Source organism: Cynoglossus semilaevis, chromosome 13 (genome assembly GCF_000523025.1).
Source record: "Cynoglossus semilaevis isolate Cse_v1.0 chromosome 13, Cse_v1.0, whole genome shotgun sequence".
NCBI lineage: Eukaryota > Metazoa > Chordata > Actinopteri > Pleuronectiformes > Cynoglossidae > Cynoglossus > Cynoglossus semilaevis.
Window position 1 is genome coordinate 6,147,934 of NC_024319.1, and position 27,319 is coordinate 6,175,252.

Genomic DNA, 27,319 nt, shown 5'->3' on the forward strand with positions numbered 1-27,319 from the left:
ACCAACTAGGTTTAAAAAAAAAATCCTAATAAGTTACAAAGCAAACCTGTAGTTTAGTAGTGAACGCAGTACCGAAGGAAAGTAGTATTTGTTCTGTGGTCACTGGAGTGTGTGAACAAATCACAGTCTGTATATTACATCTGCATATTAGTTCATATACATGTATATACACATAGTTTGACTCACTGACATGTCATGCATGCTCATGCTCACACACACACACACACGAATACACAATTGCTACTGGTTGCTGTCGTTGCCTCCACAGAGCTGAAATGCTCTGGTTCCAAACGTTTTAAGCGACTGATCATCAATGTCTCACACAACCTGACAGAAAATTTCACTGCTCTCCAACAAAACAACGTAAAACGGACGGCAGGACATCCACATCCCCACCTCAGGAGACGGGTGACCACAGCACCGTGGTACAGCACACAGACACATGCGTTCATTTACAATAAGTCCTGTTTGTCCTGAACAATCTTTGCAACAAAAATACTGCAGGACTGTAGTACTGTAGCCACTGACATCAAGTACTGATCGACTATATACAGCTGGGAAAGTGTTGTTCCTAAACCTGCCATTTTTTTTGTAAAGAAGCTCATTTAACAAAAACTCATGGACATTACGCAAAAGAGGAAGCAACTGTTTGACTCTAAGGTCAAACATTTGGATCCAAAGAGACATCGGTTGAATTCTACACCAAGATGTTTTTTTACTACAACTTGGCTCTGGATTATAAAAAAAAAAGAATGTATATACTGGCAGAAAGTACAATGATTTCTGTGAAAATAAAACATTCTCATTGTTTTTTAATCCTTATTTTAATGGGTGAAAACAAAGCGTTCACTAGCTCTTTTACAAGGTGCATTTTTAATATTTAAGTGACACTTGCTAATCTGGAAAGCTAACTCACCTCGCCTGGAAAGAAATGGACGACGTTAGTTGATTTAAATTAACAAACACTCAACTCAAGAACCAAGGTATTCAAACTGGGGGAGTCAACTTTGTCCATGTGTACAAACACTGACATAAAAAATGCTGAATATTCTACTGTTAAATTGTTCACTTTTAAACAACCAACAAGCAGAAAGTAGTGAAATTCGGAATCTGGACAGCAGTTATAACTATCACTGTGTACATATACTAACAGGAGACAGGATGAACAGGCAAGACGCCCAACAGTCAGGACAGGGGAGTCAACTATATCCTCAGTGTAGCAGTAATAAATGTTTTCTTTTCTAAAATAGAAACATGAGGAATCATCCTGAGACCTGTGTCGTTGTTACAGCAATGTCCAAAAGTGAAAATAGAGCCTGGTGCTCAGTTAACTTTACACACACACAGGAAACATATTTACAATGACTTTACACAGGAAGGAGGCAGAAGTCACGTGACCATGATACCGTGGGTTTGTATTGCAAAGTTTGGTGTGAAAGTGAGCAAACATTTCAAGTCCTGCAGGTTGTGTAGAAAAACATGTGGTTAAAAATGATCTGAGCTTCACCCAGTGTTTTTACACAGTAGCTACGGAAAAAGGAAAAACACACAACAGTGTCTTCCACGTTACATCAGTGGAGCAGCTGCAGCTGATTTACCTCTTAACAAGTCTGTTGTTTTTATCTTTTTTTTTTGCTTTAAGTGGACCGTCAGCCTGACTGAACTGTCAAAGGTCAGTGCATACAAAAGTGCTCAGCAGCTGAGTGTAAAAATATTGTTTCCTCCACAGTGTTCTAACAGTGTTGAAGCCTTATTGATTAGTGATCAGTCAAGTAAAAGTCTAACGCAGTCCCCTGGAAGAACAATAGGTCATGTGGTCGCTTTGGTCCAGTTGGACAGTCAGACACCGTCCTTCAGTGAAGAGTCCGTGTTGACTGTGACTGTGTTGTGTGTGAAGTGTTATGCGCTCAACCTGTATTTTCCTGTAAAATATATGGAACTATCTGCATAATGGGTTTAATTGTTTTGTTTTTTTTTAAATCCCAAAAAATTTACTGAGAGAAAATATGGTTTTGCATCTGTGTCTTACTAAGTTCAGTACAGTACAGTGGTAGTGGTATAGTGTTTGGTCCCTAGGGGTCAGGCTATTGCAGAAATTAAAGTGTTTTCAACAGTAGTCAGAGTAAATCACTACATATATTTCCCCCCCTAAATTCACAGTCTTTTGTTCTTCTCTCTGTTACTGACGCTTGCACTAAAGATGTGCAAAATTAACACGTTTGTTGTTATTGTTGTAGATCGTTATTGTCAACATAAAGTCAGGTTTAGTCGCAATTTCCCAAAAGGAAACCCGTTTTCTTTATCCCTGACAGGAAACATGTTTTGGTTTGGTTTACTAGGACGCAGGGGTAATATAGTTTAAAGGATCTCACATTCGTTTTTAATTTTATTTAAACATTAAATTAAATGTTTACCTGATTTGTGCAGGTTTTTATGAAAATCAAAACAGTCCATTTTAATTAATTATTTTGTAGAGTTCAGTTGTTTTACAACCTAACAGAAATAAGCACTACTTTAATTATTCACTAAGGGAGATTTTTCTGTTTCTTTCATTTAAATTAAAATGATGTCTTTTTCTGCCTCATCCCTTGAATCTGATGACTTCTTATTGGCTGTTTTGTTCTTGTCTGGATTTGGAGATTGGTCCTTGGTCTTCAATGGGCCTTGATCCTCTGATATGGACCGGACGGGACTGGGTTTGTGAACAGAGTCTGACGCCGCCCTGGTCACTATGTTAGGTCACTATGTTATAAAACAGAGAAGGGGGGGGGGGGGGGGGGGGGGGGGGGGGAAGAGTTTTTTTTGGTTCACCCACAGTCCAACAACATGAAGGATTAAGTCAAAAGATTATTTTTTATTTTACCATAGTTATAAAAGTGATGAAAAAGATCATGTGCCCTTATACAATACTGTCTCATCCTGAAGACTGACGACCCAGAGGAGGGTTCAGGTCAGGGCCAAAACAGTTTCACTGAATCAAAAACTTTAAAAAAATGAGACAAAAACCTAACAAAAAAAAGAGACTGAGTGACTGAACGAGCTGCGACCTCAATCCATCGGTCTGACGGGTGTCATATTGAACACTCTGGGGTACTATTAAACAACCATCAGACTGTCACCTCCTGACTGCTGACATTTTCCAGGACATCACAGGGAATATGACCAAGTTACTGATGAAAAGAAGGACAGAAAGTAACAAAGAAACGTGTCATGTTCAAATGTCAGGGTTTTTTTTTCTTCTTAAACCTACCTTCCTTGTTGGATTTGTTGGCAGAGCATCCCTCCTTGTCCTTGTCTGACATCACCCTCTTCAGGGAGGGGGGAACAGCTTTAGCAGACCCACTGCCACTGCTGGGAGAATCTGGGCCCTCATCTGTCAGAGGATTCACCATCAAACTTGTCAATCACAGTAGAAACTACACCAAACTCAAACACAACCATGTGACCAGTTTTTCCAATCAGATTATTTACCAATGCTCCTGCTGCTGCTGTTGGTCCTGGGCTTCTGTGGGATGGTGGGCCGGGCAGCCAGGGCAGGCTTGGTCCCCTGTGGGACTGGTGGTTTTGGACTGACCGGTCCACCTGGAGAACTGGAGGAAGAAGCAGCTCTGACACGAGGACCCAGTTCTGGCTTGTTATTGCCACGCTGTTGGGTCTTCTCCTGAGAAGCGTCAGTTTTACTCATGGTTCCACTGGGAGACCTGTTGTCTGGAGTTGTTGACTGAGATTTAGCTGATGACACAAACAAACACAAAAACAAAAATTGGAACAGTTAAATCCATAAATATTAAATATTAAATAATATCAAAAATACACAGTGTTTCCTTCCTCACCTGTTGTAGTGGCATCAGGTCTGTCTGGACTGGAAGACTGTTAGAAACATGAACACCGCACTAGTCAACAAACATGGAACAGATTCTAGATTTTTATTTCCGTTTAACATTAATAAAGTCTGTAGCCAGCTGTGTGTCAACTGAATAACTCTTTTTTATTGACTAATGTGCATCTCTTCAATACAAGAGCTGTCAATCATTAACGAAACGTAGGAAGTTAAACAATATACAAAAGTGAAGCCAACTACGGTATTACTGTATCAAGTTCTAAATGTGAGTCAACATATGAACACAGGAGGGCGCCGTAGTGTCAGATATTCCAAATGATACTGTTCCGTAGAAGCGCTTTGTAGCACAAACCTGCTCCCTGAAAAGGTACCTGCACGCGCGCACACATCTGGAAGCCAGCCAGAACAGCAGATGGCAAATGTAGCTTTAGCGACAAACGCGACAAACACTTTGAACTCAGTGTATGGCAAACATCGACTGACTTCTCAGAGACTTTCAAATCATGAACACACACTTGTGGGAGTCAACGTACACACCTGAAGTATGCAAGCCTAAAGTAAATGTGCTGTAAAAAGTGTAGGCTGTTTTAGTTTCAGGGATTTTAGTACATGTTGAAAGTGAAAGATTCATTTTATGACTTTCATGTCTTCACTGTGTCATTTTGTTTTCAGGCTCCTTTTCCTCTAATGTTATCTTGTCCTCCAGCAAAACAACTGAGTTTGCTGTGTTTTTATGTCAACATGCCGACAAACCTGGGGACATTCTCCAATCTCATCATCAGTGCCTGTGTGTGTGTATGTCAACATTTCTCTTTTCATGTCTCCTCTCTGCCTAAATCCACTGAGCGTTTGAACCAAAACAGTCTTCCCAGGCTGAGGGTGATCATCTGCAGCAGCTTCTTTACAAAACAAAGTCAAATGAGGAAAAAAAACCAAAAAAAAAAACCAACTCACTTTACTTTCTACTTGTATTTGTTATTTTTATTTGAAACTAATTTACAAGATTGTATTAATTAAATAAGACATAAAAATAAAACGATTGTATTTATTGATAGATGAAAGGATGAACCGATACATTTCTATACTTCACTGATCTAAAAAAAATTCTTTATTTAATATTTACTTTTTAATGTTCACATTTTTGGTCGGTCAACTAGTGCATTCTTGTTATTGTACTTAATTTTAATTGATCAGTGACTTTACCAAAAAACCTTTTCACTGAAGTTGACGTCAATGTTAACACAAACTGCTAAAGGTCAGGTTTTTGTGTTTTTGTGTGTGTATACTACTCTCTATTATAACACAGGGATTTTTAGGCAAAACCAATCAGTCCATTCATCCAGCACATAATTATTCCACTAAGTAATTATTTTGTTAACTATTTAAATCATGGTTGTTTTGCCAGCAAATCTGAAGCCAATCAATTATAGTTTAGGTAATTAATTAAAATAAATCAACTGTGAGATTGAAGAGCTGGAAAATAGAAAGGTCAGATTAGTGAGTGCATTGGTTTCTAAAACGCAGAATCATAAATGAAAACACAGTCTTTGTGTTGTGTTTAAACGAAAGCTACAGTTAGTGACAGAGGTGTAGAGAGAGAGAGAGAGAGAGCAAGAGAAACAGAGCGTTAGTTCTGAGCCACGTTAACTCGAGAGAAAACAGGTGATCCATTCATTTTAAGAACAACTAGGCATATTTAGTCCAGATGGTTGGAAGATTATTTCTTGATTTAATGGTTAAATTAGATGTAGTGTTTATAAAAATGACACTAGGGGATTTAGTTGATTTATTCAAAGGTGTTTGGTTTTGAATTGTTGACTCCTGATTGTTGGAGTCACAGCTGGTTCATTCATTCTCTTACAGTATTAACCATTAGGCATTCAAATTGAAGTGAGCCGAGTTCCCATGATGCACTGGTCACTGGTTGATTTCCTTGAATGCAAACATGTGAAGAGTGTAAATTATTATTTATAGAAATAAACATGAAATAAACTGTTAATTTTCATATTAAAAGATGTAAGGAATCTGTGATTTTTGTCATATCTGTGTAGAACTAGATCACTGAGGGATCATGAGAAACTGTGATGATTTTGTGTTTTTTATTTATTCATTTTACTATTAAATTATTTTTCAAAATACACCCGTATATTTACATTCTTTATTCCCACATTCACAAACTCTTATGTTAAAATAAGCCTTGTTCTTTTCCTTGCTGCCTAAACCCCACCTCCTCACCTTGTGTGCTCTCCTCTCATGCTTGGCCTTCATCTCTGCCAGGAGACCACTGCCCATCATCTGAACTCCTGGGTAGCGCCGGCCCCCCTGAGGACTCCCTCTGCCGTCCGAACCTTCCCACGGCTCGTCTATGGAATCCGGTGTCCTGGACTCTTCAGATCGGTCAGAGCTGCTGCTGTAGTCTGTGGCCTGTGAGCGACTGGAGGCATCTCTGGGACGATGACACAGATTGTTACTGCGGCTGAGGCAGACTGGTACACGGAAGACTAGAATGGTACGAGATATACCTGGACTTGGACTCCAGAGGTGGGCTCTTGACTGCCAACTTTGGTGAGGAGGGCTCTTCAGGGATGGTGAAGGCTGGTGCTGCACCTGCAGAGGCTGATGACATACTCGATGACAGAGGAGTCATGTGATTCTTCTCTGACTTCTCTGATTTATCCGCCTTATCTGATTTGTCAGATTTGGAGGATCGTTTGATGAGGTTCAGGAACCCTCCCTTGCTCTTCTTCTTCTCTCCATCATGAGACTCTGAACTCTTCATGGAACGTCTAACGAGAGAACATAAGGACGGGACTTATTGTCAAGTAAATAAAAGGGTAATCAGAGTACTTTACATAAACAAACATATTTCTGTACTCCGGACAGTAAGTACAGGTACAGTGTTCGACTCTTACTTGGAATCCATCTTTGTGACTTTTCTGGAGAAGAACTCGTCGACACCTTCATCCACTCTCCCCATGAGGCCGTTCTGCTCCCCATCCTGAGATGGAGCGCTGTTGATCAGCTAAAAAAATGAGCAGCACAGACAGACAAACAGAAAGTAATATTTATCATTCATCACATTTATCCATCTGTATGTAATTTTCTGTCACCGTCATATTGGTTTTATTGGTCTACACGACTGAAAAAAAACTACTGGTAGTATTCTAGTTATTCTACTGTCAGTACTACAGTACAGACATTAATCAGTTAAAATTCTCTATTATTAAGAGACTGTTTTCAGAAATTAGTACTCACAGGTACTTTGTTGGAGTGTGTTTTCTTGTTCCTGCGCGGTCGCAGTTTCGTGAAGTGCTGCAGCTTCTTCTCTTCCTCAGATGGAAGCTCGATCATGGTTCCTCCGTGAAGACGTTGGTCCAGTTTGAACGGCACCTGAGACGGAGTGGGCGGAGTCTGTGATGAATTTGAAGTGTCCTCCACATGGACGGGAACGTCCTCCAAGGCTTTGTCAAGATCAAACTCCATCTCTGTAGGTTTGAAGAAACAGACATGGATCAAAGATCCTTCAAAATAAAATACCTAAATATATTCTAAACATGGGGACAACAAGCAAACTCCACACTGAAGGACGGGGGATTGAACCAGCAAACCAGCGTTCTTCTTGCAGGAGTGCTACGATCATCAAATGTAAAGAAAAACTAAAATTGAACTCTTACCAAAGGCACGAGACACCGGTCTCAGCATCCTGCTGTGGATGCTTTTCCTCTTTGATTTTGGAGTCATCTGAAAACAGAAACTCTGATCAGTACTTGGTGATGTTTACTTCAGCGTGTACATAAGTATTTTTTCCAGAAAACATAAGATGAGGAGTACATATTTAAAAAAATCTCTGTACTGTAAGTGTTGGATCTAGTATTTATGTGTATTGTTAGTATTTGTTGCATATTCAACAACTACACATAAGTGGAGTAGAGTAATGGCCTAAGATCATAAATTATATTTATTTAACAGAGATCCACATTCACAGCACAGTGATGATAATACTATGGCTCTGTGGTTCCCAAACGCTTCAGCCCTCCACTTCCTTTTATAATAAACACTGCAGTCCTACAAAACTGATAGAATTATAAATAAGTGCAATACAAAAAACCCCAAAGATTTTTACCTTTGCATTTTTAAACTGCAATTAATTGTTGCACAGCACTGTTTTCTAGTGCAGTTTTCAGTCATGTACTTCAAAATCCAACATCATGCAGATACAGAATATGGTTAAATGAAGACTTTAAATTTAGTCAATCACGTTTTCTTTTTCGTGTGAACCTGAGAAAATGAGTGAAAAAATGATTATGAATGAAAAGCGGCTCATTCCTTGTTGTAAAAAGCATAATTTGGGAAAAAATGTGTAGCGAATGCAGACATCAGTAAGGCGAGTTTGTGGAGACGGTCAGAGACAGAGACTACTTACACTGGTGCAGCACAAAGTCTCCATGGAGCAAAATTTGAAAAATAGAGGATTGAAAAGAAAGAGACGACAAAGAGCGAGGTTGAAGACCAAGAAAAAAAAAAGAAGAGTAGACTCAAAGAGGAGGAAGGTGGAGACAACAAAGGCAGAGAGTGCAGGAGCTGGACATTTACATACAAATGAGGACACAATAAGTCAACTCCAGCCTGCATTTAAATTCAGAATGATCAGACTGTTTTTATTATAACAGCTTAAAACATATCAGTTAAATGTTTTGTGGGAAAGACACAGGTTCTTATTTTTACATTATTGATGTTTTAACCAGAAACAAAATATGTCCATTTTAAATTTAATCACTCGAATGACTCCGAGTTCACTGAAGCCCTCAGGTACTTGACACACGCTGTTCACACCCACACACACACCCACACACACTTACCATGCATGTCTCTAGGTCCTCGAGCCTCTCTGCCTCTAATATTTCTGCTGATGCCCGTTTAGGAATCTTCTCCTCTGGGACGTCCAGCTCCACCGACTCCTGATGCACCAACGGACGACCTCGGCGTACCAGATGGTCTGCCTGGGGGGAGTAAAAGAAGGGGGAGGAGAGGAAAGGCAGGAAACAGGAAGGGGAGGTGATAAGGAAAGAAGGTAAACAAAAAAGAGATAATGTTGTTAGAGCTCATATAAAGAGTTGATGTTTACAACTCAAACAAATATGTTAAATATAATAGAGATGAGGGAGAAATCTCACCAGAGTTTGTTGTGAAGTGGACAGAGCCTCCAGAATCTCGTCAACGATGCGATCGGACAGAAAGGATGCCAGACTCAGCTTCACCTCACTGACGGACAAATAAAGACTTTAATAAGACTAGTCTCAATATAATGTCTTCAGTGACGCCAAGGATCTAACACACACCTGATCTTGTTGATGATGTCCACGCCCGACTGCTCCAGGAGGGTTTTGGCGACAAAGCTCTTGGGCACGACAATCTTGTTGGCGCTGGCCTTCAACAGCTCTGACCGCAGACTGCTCCTCTTTATCACATGCGGACACAGCGACTCTGCCGTGTCCACCATGGACTCCAGCAGAGTCTGGGGTGCATAAAGACAAGACATATTACTATGCATATACAGTACATACTTTTGTACATCATTAGCTGAATGCTAACAATGCTTCTGAAATTAAACTATTTAAAACCTTTTAAGTCAGATCACAAATGAATATAAGTTTGCCCAATTTTACAGGAAGTCCACCTGCAGCTGCTGGTCCACGACGTTGGTCACTTCTCCTGCCATAGACTCCAGTTTCCCCTGGATTGGTCCCACGGAGGAGTTGTTCACTTCGTCTCTGGAAGCTGATCCCAGATGGTACAGGTTTGGGAGCAGCTGAGGAGACAAAGAAAACAAGTTGTTTTCCTTGGCTACATACAATGCAGTAAAAGCTACTTTTTCGTAAAAACAAAATTAATGTTGCAAGCATTTTGCCCTGTATTTGTTTAATCCTAAATTAATTCAGGTCTAAAAAAGATGTTGAAAATGTCAATCTAATATGAACACCACGCAGAGAATTCAGGGTGGAAAAAAATAGTAGCCATGTTGAATGTTTCACAAAAATGTTTTTTTCTCACCGTTTTAGAGTTTCTTGCATCTTTGATGAGGTTCTCTGCTGACTTGACATCCTCCAGGATGGCGTCTATTTCAGAGTTTTTCAGAGAGTTGAGGTGATCCTGCACCTTTACACAAATCCTGTCCATCATCTGAAAAATAAAACTTGAAGTCAGGATTTCAATAGCCTAATAGTTTAAACAGTGGCCAGTGTTTCTCAAGCTTCAAGTTTGCATCATTAGATATGTGAGTGCAAACTCTGGCAGATCCACCAAGCACTGTTCTCAGTGTGTGCGTGTGTGTTTCAGAGTATGTGTATAAACCTGTTGTGTGGTTGTGGTGACAATGCCCTGCTGGAGCCGATAGGCCTGTTCCTGTTGGTATTTCCTTGTCTCATGGTTTCTGTAGAGATAATTTTCAATCTGTGGAAGATAAACACAAAGTTACCATCAATATAAGACAATGAAATATTAATGAAAATCGCAATAGACAGAAGTAAAGCAAAAGAACAGCAAGTGAGTTTTACCTTCAGCAGTGCGTCCTCTGTTTTCTCTGGACTGGCCTTCAGAGCTTGGGAGGCATCAATGATGGGGATGGGCATGAAACGGATGGTGAAGTTCCTAAAAGACCAAAAAAAGAGTCCAAAGATAAATCAGGGTCATGAAAACAGACTGACGTATGAGACAATGTTTTTTTAAAAAATTATTTCAGTCCAGTCTGTGTTCACACAGTTTGTCTTGTTAAACAACAGGGGAGGAACTGAGGTGAAACCAGATGCTCTCATCGTGCTGCTAAAATTAATTCACAGTTGGACCACCAGATGGCCTTTCACAGCCAGTGCAAACAACAAATACATCACCCAGTATAAAGAGGCATTCTCTGCCTTGGATTCCTAGTAGAAATGACAGTATTTCCTTGAGCTACACTAACAACGATGTCATCTCTGTGGAAAGAGCTGTGTGTGTGTGTGTTCCTGGTATAGCTATATTTCTAGTGAGAGAATATTTGGAGGTTTAGTTTGGATACAGGATTAGAATTAGGGATTATGTTTAGAATATCTGAAGTGCTCACAAATCACAACAACGAGTGTGTGCCTGTGTTTGTGTATGTGTGTATAAAGCTGAGGCAACAAACCAGATGTGGTCTGACCCATGGGCTGTTATCACACCGCTTCATTACAGAAGAACTGGCTCATCATCAGTAACTGGAGGTAAATAATGATGAAAAATAAAGCCACACACAGTTTTAATATTCATAATAAGATCATGGAATGGTAAATTGAAGACGTAGCTCGAGGTGGAACAAAAGAGTGAATGTGTGCAGCACACCTGCCTCACTTTTTCCACACACTCACACAGAGAATGTGTGTTTAATAGTAGAACACAAAGAGTCTGACAGCGAACGGTACGACGAGCTCCTGAGATAATATAAAAACGTGAGTGAGCCGATGAAGAGTCTGGTGCACAGAGGCAACACTGGTGAGACAAGATGAGGTTAAACCATCAAAACTCTCAGACTGAAGATGAAACAGAATCTTTTTTTTATTCATTCCCTTTATCTGTACTTTCGCTCTCTGTCTTGTTGTCTATTCCCTGTGCATGTCTCTGTATCTTCCTTCCTGTTTCTCATCCTCTTTCCTGTGTAAACACACCTCCAGGTTTCCTTCTGTTCAGCAGAAGTCAAAGCACCAGCACATGTGCACTGTTGAAATGAACTTTTTATGGAATTAATACATGAGTAATTTACCAACCTACAAGTGTAGAAAAATAAATAACCACAGAGAGCAGCACTTACTTCTCCAGAGCTGCTGCTACATCCTGGAGGCCCTGAGGGCTGGTGTTATTCTTGTCCCAGATCACAGTCCTTTACGAGAAGACACACAATAACACAGACAAAAGGTGAAGACCATTTTTATATTTTTGAGAAAATATTTGTACATCATTTTCCCGATACAGATGTAGCTCTCCAATGAAATGACAACCTCACCTGAGTTTGGAGTTAATCTGCAGTGCCTTGGCTAGCATCTTCGCTCCCATGTCTCCCATAGCGTTCCCGCTGATGTCAATTTTGGTGAGTGAGGTGTTGCTGCCGAGGGCATTAAGAACGATGCTCAGATCGGTCTTCAGTCTGGAGTCTGCCAGGGAAAGGGAGGTGAGGGGCTGATGGAGAGGGGGAGAGGATGGACAGAGAAGAAAGAAAAAATAAAACTTTAAACAAATTTTATTAAAAATAATTTTATTTATTTGTTGAACCAGTGTAGCATGAAACAGAGCCGTGCAGCCTGGTGTGAATGGTTCATATTGTGAATTTTAGACATGATTTCGACCTGGTTTTATAAATTAACTACTGCTCATCTTATGGGGGTGTTTAATATTTGCAGAAATGCTGAGTCTCCGCTCCATCAGTTAACATTCATAAAAGCTTTTTTGGCTCCAGTTTTTCAAATCATGGCCAACTTGAACAAAGGTCACTGGAGCCACTTATGTGCCATAAATATTAGTAATATCGTTTGAGACATAAAGATGATAGGCATGATGATGACGTTCAGTCCACTGCCAATGGCTGAACAACCCAAGTGATAGATAAACGTTATAGTGAGTGAGAGAGAGAGAGAAAGTGAGAGACACGGAGAGGAAGAGGGAGAGAGAGGGAGAGGGAGAGAGGGGGGGGGGGGGATAACAAGCATTGTTCCTGTGCAGGGCTTCTCAGTGGGAACATCAATCTAACACAACCAGCACTGTGTAAGACAGAGAGGCAGCCAGCGGAGAGAAACATTTGTTACAGCTGCCATGATGACGACGAAGAAAAAAAAAAGATAAAATAAATGAGTCAAAAAAAGGAAGATGAGTCACAGCTGGAAAATACTGAAGAAAGTGACACCCATGACCTTTTAACGTAAAAGTAGTTTCTGTTGTTGCAGAATTCACTCAATGTCCTCCAGTTATTCATGTAACTGTGATTCACGCAGCGTCAGGGTCAAGTTACCAACATGGAAACAAATGAACAGACAGGAGCTAAAGTTTCTGTCCATTCGACTAATTCTTGTTTAAACTTGGGAGTTGGACCAATAAATATTCATTGGAAACATCTGTCACACTAAAAAAATTAAAGTCAGAAAAACTCACCGATTCCTCCTCCTGAAGAATATGAACCAAGCTGTCCAGCACAGGAGCAAGGTTTCTGTCACGTGGAAGACAGAAGATATTATTAAAAAAGTGTCTGATATTTAGACCTTCAAGGCTAAACTTAAACAACTGTGTAAATGTGTTCTTTATTTTTCACTTTTCATTTTTTCCAAATTCTTACTTTGACTTGATGTTGTTTGTTATTTCCTAAGGAGAGTTGTCCGAAACAGCGTTTCGTGTCCAACCACACCAGCAGGGTGGACAGATCTGAGTCCAGTCCTTAAGACAGATGTATTCATTAGACAGAGTTATTATTTGAAAAAAAGAGTTTGAAAATTAGTGTTATGTTTAAAAAACTGCAGTAAAATAGAGTCATCTCTCACCATTGTCAGAAATGTCCAGACTGGTGATGTTGGGCATCTCTGCAATGCAACTCTCTAGGATTTGAGATCCACCTGACCGTAGCTGTGAAGACAGAAAAACCCAGAGTTCTATGTAAAAAAAATAGCTGACTATTAAACTACATCAGATCTTAATGATTAAGCAAACAAGCTGCAGTACTTCTGGGTCAATTTAACAGGACTGTTGGTCTGCTTTAGATTCACTACTGTGTTTTTCAGAGCATCCTGAAAATGATTTTAGTATATTACTTCATATACAGTAAGGCAGTTTGTTCCTTAAAGGCAACACTGCAAAGAGCAGGGTTATGTCCTCACTCCAAGGCCAAATCAAGCGATCTGAAAAACACATAACACATTTTTTCAACCTCACATCTGTAGAAAATGTTTTAGACACTTAAATTTGTTCTCTTTCTATCCTTGAACTAAAGTATACAAGCGCTTGATTGAACAGAAATGTAGTCTCATTTTAAACCACTTTAAAGCTAAAGATAGAAATATGAGCCACTTTTCAGACACTAACTCAATGGTAAACGCCACTTCCTGAGATAAGACGTATAATCTCGAACAGCTGGAGCAGGATCTCCAGAAATTCTGAATTGTAGATAAGGGAAAAATGAGTAAAAAGACCTCATAGATAGAAAGTCTGTAAAAAGAATGAAGAATGAAATGTTAATTATAAGGAGTGAACACATCATTACTTACACAATGGCCAATCTTAGTGAAGCATTAAAGGCAGAGAGCAGAGTGTCAGCACCAGGAAGGGCAATTAGCAACAATTAGCACACACAGATGTTAAATGATCATTCTGCTATTCTAACACACAGATGTCACATGTGCACACAACTGCACAAATTATTTACTAGAATTCATAAATAAGGACACTTAAGTGCTAGAGATAGCTGGAAAATAAGTTCAATATTGTTGTATTTTGTTATTGTTGTTATTGTTTTACATACTTAAAGAATGAACACGGTACAGGCTGAAACGTTTGGACAGTAGTGTACATTTTTTTAATTAAATTAGATTAAAATACCCTTTAAAACAGAAAATATAACAGTGCGTTGTATCAGTGCAGGTCTCACCTCACAGCAGCTCAGGTCCAGAGACACCTCCTTCAGGTTTGGATTACTGGCCAGACCGAGCAGGAGAGCCCTAAAAATATAATGGTACATGAACTAAAAATGCATAAAAGTACGTACAGTCGAAGAGCTGCAAACAGTGATCCAGGCTGACGTGACTTTTTAAATAGAGATTAGTTCTTTTAACGGTGAACAACATGGTTGATGATGAAATATTACAGCTTTTTAAGATGCAGTATTATGACGACCAGGAGAAAAGTGTTCACTGAGGAAATTACTTCTTGGACATCAATGGAATAAAAGAGTGTCTCACTTGAGGGCCTCTGGTGGAAGCTTGGTTCCTGACATGTTGATGGAGCTGAGAGACATGGCGCTGCTGAAGAAGTGCTTGAATGATGGAGGCACCTCTTTATTTTTCCTACAGAACAGGAGATGGAAATAATTGATATGAATGGACTTAAGACTGAAGCTCAGGGTAGGTTCCATCTGTTTTACCTTCAACAAGCACACACACACACATACAGATGTTTCACATACAGAACTCATTTCTGTACAACAATTACAGTCTTCGAATGCTTATTTTCTCACCTCCTCCACACATGTTCACCCCCACTCACCCTTCCACCCACTCGTAAACAACCTCAGCTCATGAAAAACCCTACAACTCCCCAGAGACACACTGGAAAGGGAGATAATGGGCGACTACACCAACTGTCCATCTGTTACACACACACACTGGTTTCTGTGATTCACATAAAGGTAATACCTTTCTTTGCTTCCTACCCTAACCTTTGCTATTACAAATTATTTTCATGCCCCATCTCAATCCTTAACCTAACTCCAATCTGACACTAATTCGAAACCAAACTCCAAACTAAATATTGATCCTAAAAAAAACTGTCTCACTCTGTCCAAGAGAAAACTCTACAACAATAGTATTTCCCCAAACAAGCATCGCTGCATCACCAACACAGAAACCCACACACAGGCAGGATTATCTGTAATAGCATGTTATCACCAGCAGGTGTCATACTGTGATACTCAGTAAACCACTGTTTAAAATTTGGAAAACTGTAAACCCTGTAAGACCTCAAGATTTTTTTTTATCGGTGAACACTCCTGAAAAAAGTTGAAATTTTACACAGAATCTTTAGCTTTTTTTATCCTCATCCTCATTTTTATCCACTAGATGTATATATGCAGTACACTACAAAGCTTTCTGTAAATTGCTCTTTTCACTGGCCCAATATCTCCAGCGTTTTTTTTTTTTGTGAATCCATAAAAAATGTTTGTCTCATAAGGAGAAAACCAGATTCACATTCACAAACATTCCCCTTTGTTAAACCTGTTGTGTTCTTACCTGTGAGGGAAGATGCTCTTTGACACGTTAAGAACAGAGAGATGCTGAACTGAACCTCGCAGCAGAGCAGAGCAGACCTGCGGAACAAAGAAGCCGTGCGTACATTCATGATTTCAACCACTCTCTGTTTACCACAAACCTGCCTACAGCCCTATCATGTATTTACAAGTGTGCACATACATTTACAGTCTGTTGCACCTGACAGCATATAATATAATTTAAAGAGCTCATTAATATAAGCAGTGACAGGCTGACAGCTGGCTACGTCTCCAGCCAATCAATAAGATGTGTTTGGCTCTGAGACCCACATCAATACATCACGTGCTGTACCCAGACCCCTGCACCAGCAGACGGTTACACGCAAAAGAGATGGAGAGAATTGAATTACACTCCTGGAAACACATATGTCAACGAGCTGCAACCTTGTTTTACAGTCTTTCATAATAAAACTGTAACTGCGTTAGGACAATAATTTTCTGATAGTTATGAACCGAAATTTGACAACGTGGCCTGATGATTGTTACAGCTGTCAATCACAGAAAATCTCTCATCTTGAGGCAAAAATGTTTGACATATCATTGCTTTAAATATCACCACAATTATGGAACATAAAGGTTGATGGTAAATGGGAGTCCAAACCGAAGTGGGGTCTAGATCTGGAACATTCTGGAAAACCATACTGTAACTCACCTGGTCCAAATAGCAGTCAGTGTTAGAGAGGTCAAGGGTCGCCAAAATGTTGGATTGACTGAGGAAGTTGTAGAAATGCTGGAAATAGAAATAAGCAAAATACAGCTTTAGACATTAAATATTAATGTAGACCAAAAATTGTAAAATAGCAGGAAAATCCATTTAGGATTCAGTATTTAGTCTATATCTCTCCAATTCCAATTCTAATAAAGCATACATTAACCATTGAGCAACATCCCTGATCTATGATATGGACTTAAGTGAGTTTTTCAAAGTCTAAAAGGCCTCCACAGTGATGCAGCTCTGACATGTACCACTCCTCCGACTGTGTCCTAATCACCAAAGAACATGGATAGCCGTAAGAATTTACCTGCATGTCGTCTCCTCGGAGGATGTTCCCTGAGAGGTCCAGATGGACTAGGCTGTTGGGGATGGACGAGCTGGCACTCAGTGACTGGCAAAGGCTGTTCACCCCTACGCCCACAGATACAAGCACACACAAGACAAGCGGTTAATGTTTCGTTTTAACAGCATACTGAAGGACATAGCAGAGTAAATAGGCTGAGGGTGAAGACTGGGAAGAACAGCATGTGAATGTGGTGTGAATGTATGTGAAATGGACAGAAACGTGATTTTTTAGTTCACTAAACACACTGAGTTTCAAGCTTTGGACAGGACGAGAGTGACAAAGATGTGGGCCGCATACAGAATGCTGACTCAATGGGAAAGTTTCCATTTCTGTATAGTAACAGGAACATAGTTGATGAGTTGATTGGAACACAATGAAACTGCTGCTTTTTAACTACAGTTAAATGTAGTAAAACAGACACGAGAACAGGTTTTCTGAGTCATGTGTTGAAAAAAAACAACAAAAACCCAAACAAACACTGACAGCACAACTGCTCGGATACAAGAAAAAAAAGTATAGTGTCGAGTCCAATATGATGATAATACATACTTCTTGGAAATTGAGTAATACTGGGACTTAGCGATAGAAAATATCAATTTACGTAACATTTGACAGCTCCACTACCTTAAAAATGAATCATTTTACTTTGGTCTGAGCACTGTGGTCTTTGTACTTGGATTATGAATTGGGCCGTTAGCACACTGAGCAGGGCTCAGTGGAACATGAGAGCTCTTATTGATTGTCTGAGTGCAGAACGTATTTGCACAGGGTCCCTGCAGACGCTGCCTCAGCCTGACCTGAAGCTTCTACTTTGGACAAAAACCAAATCTTTTTTTTTACCTGTAGCTGACTATTACCATACATCACTACATACGAGGAAATATATTTTTACAAAATTCCACCTGCAGCCTCTATAAAACAAAGTCCAGAAAGCCTCTTCAATTATGTCAAGACTAAATTCAAATAAATTATGTTTTCACAGCTTGTTCTGTTACTAATTAATTACAATAACATTATATCACACTCCTGCCGACACTCACAGTTTTAACAATGCAGTCATTGATTGTCATTAGTGGCCCAGTGGCACCAGAGATCACTAGTTGAAGAAGCAAACAGAAGCAGCACATACCTTTGGGTGACAGTGAGGTCTTAGAGAAGTTTAAATGTTTCAGCCCCATATGAAGTTTGGCAAACTGAGTCCCCAGAGAGGATACACCTACAGGAAGAGAGGAGGGAAAATTAGGAGAAATTCAACTACTTATCTTAGATAAAAAAAAAAAAAGTCTGTATAAGACAACTTTTACTGGACATTTTGCCGTTAGTTTGTCATTACATTCAAAATCAATTTTTTTTTAAATTCAGTGTTTACTCAGCCTTCCTGCATACCATGCAGTGACATTAAACGCTTGGCTAAGAAAATATCAGATTCTGTACATTTGATGGTAAATTATAACTGACAATAACTGATAATAACTTACAAGTAATTAGCATAGCTGTTCTGGATGGAAAAAACACCATGTTTTAAGTAAAACAGGGAAGTTCAGAAAATCACAGCTTGGAGTGAAGCCCATTGTTCTAGACCACAGCAGGTTTCATACCTCTGTCCTCCAGGGGGTTGTTGGCCAGATTAATGGTGGTGAGTCCTGAGTTGGGATTATGGGCCAGAGCCGCAGCCAGTTTCTGGGCAAAATCGCTGTACAGGGTTAAAAAAGTTGTACCGTTACAGGATTTATGACTAATGGACAGTACATGTGCAACTTATCATAGAGTCTGGGTGTGTCCAGCCACACTGATGGTGATTAATGGCTGTGTGATGAGAAGCTGCTCCAGCAACGATGTAATACAGACTTTTTATTTTAGTAATGTAGCTACAAGATTCAGAATCAGCCATTTTAATGGTGTTTGTTGGTGCTTTAATGTAGACTAGAAAGTGCAAAGTGTAAATAAGGTAGTTGGCATTATTGATAAAAGTAAACAAACAACACACAAATTAAGTAGAAAACCTGATCCAACATGTTCATTTATGTATCTACTCCTGGTCCTGGTAATTCGTACGTTTTAAGTCCTGCGTTATCCAAAACCAACTCCTCCAGTCGACTGGATCGAGACACCACCCTGAGGATCTGGTCACACACATCTGTTGACTGAACACACACACACAGACAAAAAATGTTTATTTAGGCACATAGTCATATTGGAAGAATAAAGAGTATTACAAATACACAAAGAAGGTATCCACTGCAGTATTACAGTGTTTTTATTTCACACAAAAAGTTGATATTATGTCTGCCATGGTAGGTCGCAGTCTTACATCACTGAGGCACAATAGTTAAGTCATATTATGTTACTGAGAAAAACAGAAAGAAAAGAAAAAAAAAACAGACTGAAATAGAAAATGTAGCAGTTGGACACCAGAGCTCAACAGAACCAGTTGACCCAGCTCAGGTCAGAGTGTGTTCTACATTTCTAATTCCTCACAACACTGGCATTTTCCTGTTATAACAACTGTGTCTGTGAGTCTGCTGCCTGAGCGTCACCACAACACTGGAAACAATGTTTCACACTGTTATCCACAGTGACCAGGGAGAGGGAGAGAGGAGAGAGAGAGATAATGGAGACAGAAAAAACAGGCTGGAGAGACAGTAGAAAGAGACTGTTGTTAACATGTTTACTCTGTGAAACTGTGAGCATTAGTGAAGGGAAGAATAATGGCGGAGGGCAGAGAGGGGTGACATCGTACAGAAACACAGAGATATGAGGGTAATAAGGGGTGAAATGGAGAATTAGAAGGCAGCAGAGTGGGCCGAACCTGAACTGAGTGGCAGAGTTCACACAAAGCAGTTTGTGTTTGTAGTAGAGGTCAGAGCATGTGAATAAAAAGGTGGCTGACACTGTAAGGTCTGTGCACTGCAGCGTTCAGCACTTATTTAAAAAAGGCTTTGTCATGCTGCACAGGTCTGACCTAAAACCCAGCTGAGGAAATCGCAAACCATGTCACACTTTTCACCCAGTCCCACACTTTTATTCTCCTGGTTCCCAAAATGGGGGCTAGACTCCACTAGGGGGCGTGGAGGTATTAAGGGGTTGTGCAGCAAAGCGAATAATTAAAATTGTATATTTTTTTTATAGAACAACAGCATTGAAATCTCACTGTTTTTTAATGAGCATCCTGCATTTAAGGAATTACAGGGGTCTGATTGGAGTTTTGAGGCAATACACCCTGAATGTGTAAGGGGGGAGAAGAAGAAAATCTAAAACAAACTCCCCACAAGTTGACAAGTTGACAACATGCCTGAGAGATTGTGAGTGCGTGAGTGTGCACGTCAGGACAAAGGGAGTAATTTAAAAATGCAAATCCTGGGGAATAGTCCGTGATGGTGGATGTAGATAATTGTTTGCAATGAGGAATCTGCATGTTGTAACTGATGAGACAGAGTAAGTCCTAATGAGAGAGGGTTAGTAATGACTGCTTCAGGGGGAACCAGCCTGAAACAGTTGAGCCTTTTTGTCTTGGTAGGATTTAAAAGTCTTATCATAGGAGAACATGAGACTGATCCTCAGTCAACAGACGTAAGTCACAGGGAAGGGAACAACAGAAAAAAATATTCTGTTCAGTCAGATACTGAGCTTTAAACCCCTGAGTGTAAATTAAGGGCAACATGAAAAAAGAAAATTAGATAAAATATTTCCAAACAGTTCCTTAAGGCTGTAACAGCTTAAAATAAACTTTTGAAACTTTGTCTTTTTCAGCTTCCTTTCCCTTCGTTCCACTTTTTGTACTATATCTGACAGAAATAGTATATCTTTTTCTTATTTTTTGCCCCAAGGACTGTAGCTCGTCTATGCCATTTTGCCTTTTTAAATATTTAACCACATTTATCCACTTTGTCTGTGTGCCACAATATCACCTTTTAGCTGCAGCAATCACAACTTTATTTTTTCTTTCTTTATTTTTGTAATGCCTTTAAAAAAAGACATACAGTAAAAAGACATTTAATGATGTGAGAACATTTTTAACTTAACATAACATAAAGAACAGGAACGAACCAGCTTGTAGTCCTTGGTGGAAAGCTTCGTAAACCACTGGTTAAACTCAAGAACTGCTATAATTGCCAGCAGATCCCTGAGGAGGAGAAACAAAAGGTCACGGTTCTTTCTCAAGATCTACCTGAGAGCAGGTGTCGCCTTGAGCATTTTAACCTGAGAAAATAAATCATGTAAAACCAACATCTTTCTTTTGTGTAGAACCACATGACCTCTGTGTGTGAGCTGCAGGATACAGCTGGGTCTCACCTGTTCTCCAGATGGCTGAAGTCCTGCAGGTTGAGCTCCCTGGTGTCCTGGGTCAAATAGATGGTGTCTACATCCTGAAAGAGGAAAAAAAAGTAATAAAGATTATACAAACAAACACGTTAGCCTGTTTGAAAAAGTCTGGGTGCTCAGAATAAATCAGAGTCCATGAAAAAGGAGGAAAAGCATAGAAGAGGCAGTCAGATAAAAGAGAAGGGTGACGGAATTCATATCCTGCTGAGATTATACTTCTGATTAAAGATTCTTATTACAGTTCGATGGTATCTAGTCAACAACACTGGTACACACAAAAACATGTATACACTTAAAAGGATGTGAGGAATACTGACCCACTGCACCTCGTCTCTGTATGGCAGCCCCAACCAATCACACACACATCTGTACATCTGAGAAAATCCACCTGAAACCCACAGGAAAAACCTAATGCAGCCTGGAAACTACACACAATGTGGCATTGACATTTTTTATTGTTAAATATTAGACATGCACCGATGACAGTATCAATATCAGTGTTAATAATTACTAATTTAAATATTATTTATGTAATTTATTGCACAGAGGATGGATAAGTCATTCAGTCCTCACCAGGTCCATGTTTTGTAGAGACTTTAACCAACCACTTGTGTGTAAATTTGTTGACTGAAACATGGAAGTAGTGCTACTCTGTTTAAGTGCTGTTTCTTTATTGGACAACAGGATTCAGTGCTGTTTCTTTATTGGACAACAGGAGGCAGAGTTTTCAATTGAAATGCCTTATTTGTGTAAAAGTTCTGCTCACTTTCTGGTTTCATAAGTTAAGATACGTTTAGTTTAATTCTTTTTTTTATCCTTTTTAGTTATTTTGTCTTATCTATTCCAAGTCTTTTTGGTTCAATATAGAATGCTTTGCTTTTCCACTCAGAGTCATCTGTTAATAAGGAGAAAATTTAACTTTTGCCAACAATCGGATGAACACAATATTATGCAAACTGTAAGAAAATAATTAAGTTATCTTTACATATGATTAACGTCATAAAATGTTACAATGATGATAAACAGGTATCACAAATTCACCACAGACAGTTTCCTACCACATGGTCCTGGTTCCGTTGGCTTGTTGTTGTCCCACAGAGTCTGCAGAGAGGTCAGCCTCTCAGGAGGCTCCATACAGAGTTTCTTCATCACTTTACTGAGGAGATACCCGGACAGTGACAAATTCACAACATTATTAGACTTCAGACACACATCAGCAAAAAGAGAGGGAGTTTTTTTTAAGATATATATTTCATCTATTAAACAGAGCACACTGAGGTTAGAACCCACCTGGGTGACAGACCAGGACATATTCTTAAAAGGCAGTTTCCAATTTGAGCCACCACTTCATTGACTTCTTCTAAGGAGAGCAGCTTCAGAGAGAAGGATCCTCGCTCGTACTCTATCAGCAGCTGAGGGGACAGACACGAGTGAGTCAGCATTGTTGAAATTACTCTGCTCCATTTACTGCATAATTTATACTCTTGTGTATTAGAAGGTTTTATTTGGAGCGAAAGCATCTTCGCTTCCCCCTTTGTTTATAATTAAATTTTTCAGCCAAGATCCTTCCATTTATCTACTTGTTAAATTGACCCTGCAATAAATTGAATAAGAATAAAAGCATCACCATCTGTCTGCTCAGCTACAGCTACATCCCACATATTTGCATTAAATAAGGGTTTAAGCACATTTACCAGGAGTGGAGTTATGCAAATGTCCATGTAAATTGATATGTGACTTCACTATAGGCCAAAATTAACATAATCTTCTACGATCCAGGAGGCTAAGACATTAGGAGAACACATCTCCTGAGACCCGGGGGGGAGAGAACTGCTGAAGAAGACGGTGGTAATGATGGATTATTACAGTCCGTAGGTCCATCCTGTTTACTCACAGTGAATCAGCTCTGGTCAAAGAGTCAAACAAGAGCATTCTCTCCAGAGAGGAAAACAAACAACAAAAGATAGAAGTATTTCTGACTTCTAGGATTAATAACCTCTTATTTGGTCAGATGGAGTAATATTTTTACCACAATCTTTAGATTCGGCTTATTTACTATCAGATGATGATCTTATGTACCTGTGTCGGTTTGTTGCACGATATTCCCTGGATCTCCAGATAATTAAAGGAATGTTCCACCTAAGAAAGAAACCATAAATCAAAATTAAAACACACATATTCAGAATTGCATCATGGTAGTAACACAAAGAAACTTCTGTCAATGTCCTTCCTGGATCATCAAATTATTAGATAATAATCCACATATATAATGGTTTAGGATCATTGAAGGCCCATTTATAACACATTCTAACTATTCACACTGAAGACAACTATTTTTTAATTATGAATTATTTAATAATTAAATAAAAAGCCACAAAAGCATTATAATCTAAATAAGTAATTTCTTAAAAAATAAAAAATATATATATAATATTTATAAAATAAATATATTAAAAAAAAGGAAACAAATTTCTACAAAATGGTTTAAAAAACATCATTAACACTTTTTACGGGCCGCCCACTAAACCTGCGACTGTGTGTGCACTTTGCTTCATAACTCTAAAAAAAGCTTCAGAAATTTAAGAACAAGGTGAAAACACATGACATCTCTATTGATGTGAACCAAGGTGTGAGGATAAAGACAGCCGCAAGGCTTTTCAGGACACAGGAAAAAAAAAGCTGACTTTCCATACCTAAAAAGGAGAGAGAAGATGAAAGAGTGGAAAACCCTGAAATTCCACCGACTATATACAAAGAGCACGGTTCTCTGGTGCTGGTCTCTTCAACGCTCTTGTCCACACAAACACAAACACACAGACACACTCATGCAGCCAAGTGCCTGAAGGCAGAGCAGGGAGCAAGGCCAGACTATTCCAGGTGGGTGCTTGGCTTCCTGAGGCTTGGCTCAAAGATGAGAGGAGAAGCAGACTGTCTGTCTACTGTCTACAGTCTGCACTGTCTATGCACTTACAGTATTACAGAGAATATTCACTCACTCACACTATCAGTCTATAGTACTAACATAATACTTGTGTTTTCCTATTTTCGGAAAACATAAGTATTATTTCCAGGAAAATATATAATGTAATAATCAATTAGGACTACACAGTATTTCTAAATAACGAAGAACAAATTCAGATGCATCGTCTCACAGTACTAGTAATTTCAAATTGACAAAAAAAAAACCCTCCGGCCCAAAGACCTAACTTTAAATGGGTCAGTGTGTTTTACATAAACATGGTGCAGTGCACTGGGTTGAAGCCAATGGCTCAGGCCAATAACAGACAACACCCTGGGAGGTGAGGGGGTGAATCCAATGCATGACTAGTTGAATGTTTCTCTCTCCATCTGCTGCAGACACAGAACGGTTTCATTCACAGGGATTAAAACCATTGTGAACATCAAAGTGATGTGAAGGTCAGAGATCAGATTTGACTTCAGTTTTAATGGGATTCATAAAAGTCTGACTAAGTGCAGTACAGTACGTACCATTAAAAGGATAAGAGTAAAATATTTTATCAATATTTTAAGATGTGATAAATTATAAAATGTAACATTTGTTATCAGAGACGATAAAGAAAGAATGATCAGTTGTGAGCCAAAATAAGATTTATTGTAGTCTTACACAAAGACAGGAAGAAAAGAGTGACGTGAGCGAATAAAGGAGTATGTATGTGTGTGTGTGAGAAAAAAAGCTTGTGTGTTTAAGGTGGAAGCACTGACAGACTGTAGGCCCTGCAGCATCTCTGCAGCAGCCAAACCATCAATTGGAGGCACAGAGAGGGAGAGTAAAAACCCACTGAGAATTGTATGAGAGCTGGAGGGGGATTCAGACAACTGTGGGAAGAGAAACACGCAGCTAGAGTTTAAGTGATGAGACAATAAGCCTTGGGCTTCGCTTGTTGAGAAAAGTACTGTCAAAATGAAGTCATGCAATCTTAACATAGATCAAATATTTTGCCTACAATGCTTTCGGAAAGGAAATGAGTCAACAGACATGTCCACTGTGCAGTCTGTTCTGGAGCTCATGATAATAACACAATCACAGAGTTGGCTTGTTGTGAAATTAGCATTTGATGACAATATGAACTAATAAAAACAAACAGATAAAGTAAAGAGACATTTTTCAAAGGTCAAACATATTAATACTCTAAACAGATGTATCTATTTAGAGATGTCACAGTATCCCCTAATTTGTATGTACGCCTGTTCAAGTTCAGTAATCGACACAATAAATGGCACACAAACCTACCCACTCCAAAAGTAACTCAGAAGTTTTTATAGCACGTGTTGTTCCTTTATCTTATTTTTACTTTTATTTTTTTCCCGCACAGGATATGCAACAAATGTCATATTTGCTGTTTGCTTATTTTGGAACCATCGCACTGTAACCATGAGTTCTGAACAAAAAAGTTTGAATAAACATGTGCATTGTTTTACTGCACTGCTGGTTTGTGTGGTTGTGGTGTTAATGACGCTGGTAGAGATGACGACAGATGTTTCATGGCTGGCCATGGTGGTAATCGATGCCATCTGGGCTGCATTTAGCACAGCTGCTTTATGTTAAACAAATAAAAGTGCAAAAACACAGGCGTGTCAACCAGTCAGAGGAGTGCACTGTAATCATACAAATATAGACCTAATGCTTTTAGGCTGAGTTGATACTAAATATATAAAACGATGCTTCTCCACGTGATTCCTGTTATAGTACAAGAACTAAAATAGGAAATCAATACAAGAGATCATATCCATGTCCAGCCCATTAGCAGGTCCATGTGGGTCTCAAATAGATTACAAGAACGCAAGCGCAAAAAAATGTGGCAAATTATTCCTGCTCTGCATGGTTACCAATCAGCTGTCGATTTGTTTGATCTGTGGTTTCAAAATATTTAGTGGTGAATTTAATTGAATGGAGAATAGAATATGAAGAATATCTTTAAAGACACCAGGTATGCAATTACTGAAATATAATTGAAATTAACACCAGGAAAACACTTGTGTATGTTGTGGTGTAAGACTATCTGTGATATCTCGTCTGTGGCCGTCATCTGAAATGATACCTAATCTGACTGGTCGTTATTTATTCATGTATTCATTTATTTATTCATCAACTGTCATTAATCATATGGAATGGTCCTGAACGGGGCTGAAGTCAATCCAAGCTGACATTGGGGGGAAACCACATCCTTGACAAGTCAACAGCCCATCACAGAGACACAATCATGGGAAATAAACACACACGTGCGAACACACACACACACAGATACAGTATGTTAGGCAAACATTTGAAGAAATCCTTTGAAGGTGAAAATACCTCGCTACAGAAGGTGTGAAAATGTACATTCAATAAAAAAGAATGCAGTTAAATTAACCCAATAAACATTGTAATTTAAATAAATTTAAATTTCACAAATTAATTGTTCACTTTTATTAACTAACTATAAAGTATGAAGCTGCATTCTGAGTTCTACTTTTGAATATTTTTCCATATTAATAACTCCCTCATTTGGATTAGTTACATAAGATTACATATTTTAATCACGTCTAATATATGCACAAAATATTATTTATACTTTTTGTGGGCCTTTACCAGGAAGTATCTCATTTGTCCCTGTGCTATTTCTAAAACATGAGAACTATTTCCTGCTCTCTTTAAACCGACATGCTGACTGTGCAACACAAACCACTTGAAACTGAGCCGCTGCTCTTACCTTGGTGGGAATGCGTGCCGTCAAGAGGTAGCCCCTGTGAGATGTGAGAGCCTGAAACAGATTGAGGACAGAGAGAATAATGAGTACGTAGCTGTAAATATACACCGTGAATAAGAGGAACGTGGAAATGACAAAGGACACATAGAGCTTTACGTCTGACTCATCACCATGAAAAGGCTTGTGACTCTGAAACAACTCTGTCGCAGGGAAGGCAATATGGAGAACTATTTCCCTGTAGTTGACTTTAAAAGCGGAACACAGACGAGTCAAGTACCGTGGACACAAGTGTCTGGTTTTAACCTGAACAACACACCAGAGAGCATGTTATTTTCATCCAAAATGCCCTGTTTTA

At 39.2% G+C, this 27,319-nt stretch overlaps 1 protein-coding gene across 1 annotated transcript in view; it reads right to left on the reverse strand.

Annotated features, from left to right (window-relative positions):
• Nucleotides 1-514: 514 nt before the first annotated feature.
• The window catches only part of LOC103388325 (F-actin-uncapping protein LRRC16A-like), a 44,475-nt gene continuing 17,670 nt past the window's right edge, over nt 515-27,319 (reverse strand). Inside the window, 38 exon segments of the mRNA XM_025061363.1 lie at nt 515-2,729; nt 3,251-3,373; nt 3,472-3,732; nt 3,834-3,870; nt 6,077-6,287; nt 6,364-6,627; nt 6,754-6,863; nt 7,097-7,326; nt 7,516-7,582; nt 8,701-8,841; nt 9,016-9,103; nt 9,181-9,356; nt 9,519-9,650; nt 9,893-10,021; nt 10,193-10,291; nt 10,396-10,489; nt 11,664-11,732; nt 11,856-12,028; nt 12,995-13,049; nt 13,176-13,193; nt 13,195-13,273; nt 13,378-13,459; nt 14,098-14,109; nt 14,478-14,547; nt 14,788-14,892; nt 15,835-15,911; nt 16,525-16,602; nt 16,895-16,998; nt 18,063-18,149; nt 18,532-18,626; nt 18,989-19,077; nt 20,981-21,056; nt 21,227-21,300; nt 21,574-21,644; nt 22,315-22,412; nt 22,547-22,668; nt 23,336-23,395; nt 26,968-27,018. Coding sequence (XP_024917131.1) covers nt 2,554-2,729; nt 3,251-3,373; nt 3,472-3,732; nt 3,834-3,870; nt 6,077-6,287; nt 6,364-6,627; nt 6,754-6,863; nt 7,097-7,326; nt 7,516-7,582; nt 8,701-8,841; nt 9,016-9,103; nt 9,181-9,356; nt 9,519-9,650; nt 9,893-10,021; nt 10,193-10,291; nt 10,396-10,489; nt 11,664-11,732; nt 11,856-12,028; nt 12,995-13,049; nt 13,176-13,193; nt 13,195-13,273; nt 13,378-13,459; nt 14,098-14,109; nt 14,478-14,547; nt 14,788-14,892; nt 15,835-15,911; nt 16,525-16,602; nt 16,895-16,998; nt 18,063-18,149; nt 18,532-18,626; nt 18,989-19,077; nt 20,981-21,056; nt 21,227-21,300; nt 21,574-21,644; nt 22,315-22,412; nt 22,547-22,668; nt 23,336-23,395; nt 26,968-27,018 — 4,083 coding nt within the window. The 3' untranslated portion in view covers nt 515-2,553.